General features: G+C 52.6%; 1 protein-coding gene across 1 annotated transcript in view; it reads left to right on the forward strand.

Annotated features, from left to right (window-relative positions):
- The first annotated feature begins 3398 nt into the window (after positions 1 to 3398).
- MOGAT2 (monoacylglycerol O-acyltransferase 2) overlaps positions 3399 to 7135 on the forward strand; it is a 28903-nt gene continuing 25166 nt past the window's right edge. The window contains exon 1 of the mRNA XM_009286116.1: positions 3399 to 3492. Coding sequence (XP_009284391.1) covers positions 3399 to 3492 — 94 coding nt within the window. The remainder of the gene's footprint in view (positions 3493 to 7135) is intronic.

Consider the following 7135-nt stretch of genomic DNA (forward strand, 5'->3'; position numbering starts at 1 on the left):
TGAGGGAAAGGCTGTGGATGTGGTCTACCTGGACTTCAGCAAGGCCTTTGACACCGTCTCCCACAGCATTCTCCTAGAGAAGCTGGCGGCTCACGGCTTAGACAGGTGGACTCTGCGCTGGGTCAAAAACTGGCTGGACGGCCGGGCCCAGAGAGTTGTGGTGAACGGAGCAAGGTGAGACCTTTCTGCAAAGAAATGAGTGTCTGTCTGAGGCTTGGGTGTAGTCTGAGGTGCTAAGCTGGGCCAAAATAGGCCTTTCAAATTCCTGCTCCTCAACCCCTTCTGCTAGATTAAAGTCTTCCTTGGAGAGATCCCAACACCTGCAGAGAGCAATTTGCCTCTTTCTGAGTTAGACAGCTAAAATACGCCAGATAAATTCACTGTGAAGGTTTGTGTTCCCTGCTGTGACTCTGCAGGGATCCTGGGCCGCGTAACTTGGACTGCGGCATCCAACATTTAGATGCTGAAAGCCAGGTGAGATCATAGAGTGAGTTTGGATGGAAGGGGTCTCCGGGGTCGCTGCTCCAACACCCTGGTCAAAGCAAGGCCAAAAAGATCAGGTTGCTCATGGTCACATCTGGGTGAGGTTTGACTGTCTCCAAGGATGGAGATTCCCCCCTACCCTCAGGCTCCTGTTCCAGGGTTTGACCACACTCACAGGGAAAAACATGCTTCCTTGTATCTTGTAAGAATTTCTTTTTTGTCCTAGCTTGGGCTGTCATCTCTTGTCCCATCACTGGGCACCTCTGAGGAGAGCCCACCTTTGTCTTCTCTCCACCATCCCAGCCAGGAGCTGCAGACAGCTGTATAAACCCTCTTTGCCATCACTCCCACTGCACACACCCAGCTCTCAGCCTCTCCTTGCACAGCCCAAGCTCCAGCCCCGACCAGCTTGGTGGCCCCACTGGGCTCACTCCCGTCTGTCATGTTCTGCCTGATACTGAGGAGCCCAAATTGGATCCAGTGCCCAGAGAGGGGGAGGAATCACTGCCCTGGCCATACTGTGGGCATTTGTAAGGCGTGGGTGAAAACAAGCCCTGTCCCAAGCCTGGGAGGCCCACAAAGTTCTCGAGGACAAGAAATATGTTGACCATGGTTGCTTTCTTCATCATTTCCAAAGTATCAGAGGAGGCTGAGGGGGATATAGGGGCCCCGAACGCTTTCCAGGGGTGTGGAGGGAGCAGCTTGGGGCTGGATGGGGTCTGTAGAGCCTGAATGGTTTCAGGATATCTGGCAGCACTCAGTTTTACCTCTTGATTCAACCATCTGTTGGTAACCAAGACCGCTACGTGCGTAAGGCTGAGCTGCTCAGGACGTAGGCTTTAGAGATCAGGGCTCAGTGTTTGGGCTTGTCACCTACTGCTTAGCTACTTTAGTACTTCAGAGACACAGCTCTGCTCTTCCCTAAAAGAAGCCGCAGATTTTAATCTACACACAGTAAGGAGGTGCATCTCTCTCGGCTCCTCCTGACTGCCTAGAAATCTCTGATCCCTCTCTAATTTAAGCAGAAGGTTTCAAAGCCCTCCATAAGTAGGTGTTTTTCTCTCCTGATTTAAGGAAGTAGAAAGACAAAAAGCAAATGACATATCCACAGCAGAGCAGGACATAACTATTTATTGCTCAGCTGAGCCTTGCTTCACTCCTTGGTCAGCTCTTCCAAGGAGCCGACTCATTCATAATAAATCCAGAACATGGGGCTTTCCTTGTCATAATAAGCCACAAGCAAAGAGCTGGGACTCTTTGCAATACAACTGCTTGGGCAACCAGCGATACAACTGCTCCAGGGCTTAGCCTGAAATTTCTGGGAGCAGAAAGTGTTTCCCATGTGTCTGGGTGTCCCCAGGGCTCAGGTGTGACCCTTTGCACTAACAAAAACCGAAAGAGCTCCCTGGCATGGCTGGGCTCCAACAAGGGCAAGACTGCAGGATGGAAAACACCTCGAAACATCATCTCTGGACCGGGGATGTCCCTGCAAGGAATTTCCCCTCCTTGGTCCCACCATGCCGCTCCCTGACTGTGCTGGGGGTTGCACAGCCCAGAAAGACCGGGAGCCCTGGACCTGCAGGTCTCCACACAGCATTTTGGAAATGGCTGGTGGTTTCTCACCAGGAAACATCTTGCCTCCAGGCAACAGAGCCGAAAGAGTTAAAAGCTTCCTTTGCTTTCCCAAAGCAGACAGGGTCCCGACATTTGCAGCAGAAGACAAAGGATGGGGGGAGATGCAAGTTGGGGTTTCACCAGAGCGGTGTTGTTTCTAGTGACGCTGGGAAATGGAGTCTGAGAGATGTAAATTCCTCATAGCCCGCCGTCTTCCTAGGGCCTGAAAAAGAAGAGGGATTATTTTTCAGCTAACACCTCTGATTTGCTTTCGCCAAGGGTTGCTTTTAGTTTTGTTCTGTAATTCTTGGCCACGGTGAGCTTGGGGATTTGAAATGCCCCTTAGACAAGCAAGCGACGCCTTTGTATGCGCGCCGGTGCTTTAACAGTGGATCAGCTCACTGTTTAATTCAGTCTGTTATTGATATTATTCTGTATCCTGGTTACAACGAGACCTTTGATTTTCTCAGGCCTCCCCCGAGATGATTTCTTTGTTTACCTGAGCGGCTTGCCAGTTCCCTGAGGACTTTTTTCCCCAAATCTCTGAATTTTTTTTCCATCCAGTAAATTGCAGCTCTTTGCATGGGACTAGGCAGAGGTTCAGACCGTTCACTTGCTTGGAGGTAGAAATGCAAAAGGGAGGTAGTATTTCCTTTCTCATACACCCACATAAATGTGTGCAAGGATGCACATGGACACTTGTCTGCCCCATCCATCCATCCATCCATCTCCTGGCAGAGGCGTGAGGTCGCTCGTGTACCCCCGTGCTCAGCAGTGAAACACCCTTGCATTGTTTGCCCACCTCCTTGGCTGAGACTGAGACCCATCCACACCCTATCACTTGCAAATACAAGTGACCTGCCCGTGCTTGTCCCTTCTGCTTGTCCCTTCCTGCCATGCACAGGGTGGTTTGTAAGGGGAATGGGGAAAATAAAGCCTGGCTCACACACACAAATGCCTCATCCTCTCTGCAAACATCCAAATATTGCAAAATTTGAAAGAGACAGGCACTTGAAGGCGGGATTGGGTCCTAAAGGGAGTTTACTTCCCAGATTTGGGTGGTAAAAGCATGAAATCCTCACCGTCTAACCACGTGCTGGGTCAAGTTGGCATAAAGTCAGTGAAACCTCCTGGCAGCATCCCTCTCCTCCCCTTACGGGAGGGTGGCTGCGGGCATTACACTGCACTGTACATTGCACAATCCCTTCTACTGTAAGACTGAGTAAATATTGACTTTGCACTTTGCATTTCCTACTTGCGGAGCTTCCTTCTCCTTTCGAGACGTGCGTGCAGAGCCCAAGATGAAGATTGAGTTTGCTCCACTCTTCGTGCCACTACAGAGAAGGCTTCAGACAGCATCGGTGGTTCAATGGGTCTTCAGCTTCCTAGGTCTAGGTAAGAGACATCTTCTTTTCCTTCTCTGAGAAGCCAGAGCAGCTTTTGCCCCAACCCCCTCTCCCCAACCCCAAGGAAGACCTGGGACTGAAGGTCTGGGACCAAAGGAAAGCGGCATTAAAGGCATCTTCTGGGAGCCTGCAGTGAATCCCAGGCCATGTTAGGACAAGTGATTAGCAGCAGCAGACGTTGCACTCGCATGTCTCCGATCATCTCGCTGTATGAAGAGCAGTGTGCGAGGTTCTGTCTCACTAAACCAGTTCTTTTTTTTCCTTTTTTTTTTTTTTTTGGTTTCTTCTCGCCTCCTGATCTGAGCACGGTGGCACTAGGGAAGCGCGTGGCTGCGTGGCTGTGCTTGGGAGCATCTACGGGTCTTACGCAGCAGCACGCGGGTTTCCGTGTGGGGTTTCAGCTTCTCCTGCTCTTTAGGTTTAGTGTTTTCCTGCTCTAAGGTGCTGCCCTGCTCAGCGTTAGTCGTGAGAAATGGCATTCCCATGCCTGAGGGATGGTGGGATGGGAAGAGCATGGGTGACTCTGCTTTGCAACCCTGGGAACAGCCACTTCACTTTGTACGGATGCCCCTCCACGCCCCAAAAGGGCATTTTTCCAGGAAAACCCAAGCAGGCTGGGGAAGAGACACAGTAGCAAACTGCGACCCAGCACCTCACTACCAGGTGCTGATGGAAATGACAGACAGGCAGTTTTGGATAGGACCCACTGGGCAATGAGGGGATGGGAGACCCAGAGGCGGGTTATCAGAGTGTAAACTGTCTGGGGCGATTTACAGCCCATCAGGAGCCAAGCTGGAAGGTGACTCCTAGAGTTTCCCATTGTCACGCCAATTCTTAATCTCAGATGGGATCTGTGTGAAGCTTCTGCTTTATTGCGGCAGGACAGTTGTTGACTAGTCCCGGTGCACAGAGGCAGCAGATCTTTGTGTATATAAGGGTTCTGGCACACAAGCATCTCCAAAACAATACCTGCAAAGAAAGCATAGGCTATGCTTCAGAGCCTCATTAAGTTTCCGAGATGGCTCCATCCAAACTCTGCTACAGACCTGGGGCTGAATGGCCACCTCAGCACCAGTATCTGGTGGGCTGGAGCACTGGGCCGTACTGGTTCAGACAGCGTAGCTGCTTGCATGCTTCTTGGCATAGGTTTGGCCCATGCTAAGGAACACTTTTCCAAACTACGTGTTGGCACGGTTCGGGCAATGACAGAGGCCAGGGACCATTGCTGGCAGCCAGGATGGGTGAGGCTGCCCTTTATTGGAAGAGAAGAGAATTAGCAACATGGACATGACCCGGCAATGCGGTTCACCCGCTGGGTCAGCAAACGGGCTCTGCCGAGTTGCTTTGGAGAGGTGTAACCAGCGTGGCCCCTTGGGTCGCTCTGGGACAAGCCAGCGGACACCCCTCTCCAGATGGAGGGGAAATCCTGGTGTGGCAGGGGGGGGGCGGGCCGCCGGGCGGCGAAAAAGTTATGGCACGGCAGAGTGCAGGGCACTTGGTGCCATTCTGTACTTGCGTTATAAACCCTGGGGCTCTTCTAGCGCAGAAGACGTCCCAGGTGTGATCAACTTTCCCCTGCGCGCCGGAGACCACCTTGCAGGAGGAGGCATGGGTGTTGTTCACAGCGCAGGGGAGGGGAGATCTGGCAAAAGCCATGCAGCCTTGGACCCAGGCTGGTCCAAAATGGTTTGGACCCTGGTCCAAATGGCCAGACTGGGACATTTTGGTGTGCTCAGTAGCTCCCTCTCTGCCCCTGCGCCTGGATCTCCGTCCATGGTGCCTGGATGGGATGTGACGTAGTAGAGATGTGGCCGCAATGTTAACAAGGGATACAACAACACATCCCCATTCCCAGCATGGATGCAGCTGGGGCTTACGGAGCTTTAACAGTGTTTTCCAGCAAAACAACTTGTACTTTAGGTTTTTCCCTTCTTGGTATCGGGAGCAAGCAGGCACTTGACTTTTCAGTGATGGAAATGACTTCTGGAGCCAGCAGAAAGCCAGAAAATGGTCAGGAGGGAGGAATCTTCCGCAGTCAGAGGGTAACGTGGAGCTACTCGAAATGCAGGCTCTGCCTCCTGCAGGGAAATGCAGCTTGCTCCAAATGAGGATGAGACCCAAACCCACACCTCCTCCATGGCTGGCCTTCCAGAGATTACTGTCTTTCCCCTGAACAGTTTTACTTTGATTTGGGTTTTTTTTGTGATACAATTTGGAACCAAAAGCAGTTAAGAAATGCTATAAGGAAGGCATTAGAAAGGTGATGACCAAACCTTGTGGAATGATTCCGTCTGGTTTGATTCATTTTACAAAGTTTGTTTAAGCCTGGAGCTTTCCACCCAAAAGCTCCCAGTTTAACAACTGCGAAAGCCTAATGCTAAGGGATACCCTTAATTTCATCCCGCGAGCTGCCAAACACCCCGTGCTGCACTCAGTTATAACCCTCAGGCACAGAGATCAGACCTTCCGTGGGCAGGATTTGGCCGCTGGCTGCTCCTTTCTCTCTGAGACAGGCTTGTGCTTCTGCTGCCAGGAAAGGGCTCCCGAAAACACACGGTCAGCTGCTGCCAGACATTTGCACAGCCCTTTGGCTGGAGATCCCAGCAACTGCCGCTCGGCAGCACTGGTTGCAGGCAGCTGTTGCCATGGTTGTGCAAATGCATCCCCTGAGAAGCCAGGGGCTCATTCATTCTCCACAGGGCGCTGGATGAGTGCGGCAGCTCGACCCCGGCGCTGGCAGGGAGCTCTGCTGCAGCATCTCTTGCAACAGGCAGGCATCGTCCATGCTGCCGGTTTTCTTGGGGATGCTCCCGGCAAGGGCACCGAGACAAAAGGTGCCATTTGCTTCAGGTGCTGACAGCTGCTGGAAGGAGAGTGCACGGTACAAGGACGGGATGCAGGGCATGGAGTGAGGACCCCATTGCCTCCCCAGTACTGACCAGTGCCCCCTCCTAATGCAGTGGAGCCAGGCTTCTGCAGGGCACCGAAATCAGCAGGCTGGTGTCCAAACCTGCTGCACCGCTTCCCGCTGCCTCTCCCATTCCCAGTCTCCATGGACTTGGGCATGGGCAGCCATCCAGACAGACCATGCAGAAGCATTAGTGTAGGGTTGAACCCATGCAAAAAAACCCAGGCCAACTCCTGCAGGGGCAGGAGACCTGTGCACGCTGCTTCTGCAGGTCCACCGTACAACAGCCAGCCTTTGAACCCTTTCAATCAGCAGGGTTGGCTCAAAGGGCACGTGGTGCCAGCGTGAGTCAGGCTCCCTTGACAGCTGAGCATAGTCCACAGCCTGGGACAGCCTGGCAAGACTGCCAGGCTTGGCTGTGCCGAGGGGCACAGGATCCGTGCAGGCTGTCACTGTCAGGGACTCTAGGCTGGCATTGAGGACCTCAGCAATGTGCATCTTGCAAACCCTCCTGACGACTGCAATATGAGTCTGACTCACTCTGGGGCTGCTGTGATGCCAAAAATCATAGAATCATAGAATCACAGAATAGTGTGGGTTGGAAGGGACCTCTAAGGGTCATGTAGTCCAACCCCCCTGCCGTGGGCAGGGACATCTTCAACTAGATCAGGTTGCTCAGAGCCCCGTCCAACCTGGCCTGGAATGTTTCCAGGGATGGGGCATC

Source organism: Aptenodytes forsteri, unplaced genomic scaffold (genome assembly GCF_000699145.1).
Source record: "Aptenodytes forsteri isolate BGI_AS27 unplaced genomic scaffold, ASM69914v1 Scaffold231, whole genome shotgun sequence".
Taxonomy (NCBI): domain Eukaryota; kingdom Metazoa; phylum Chordata; class Aves; order Sphenisciformes; family Spheniscidae; genus Aptenodytes; species Aptenodytes forsteri.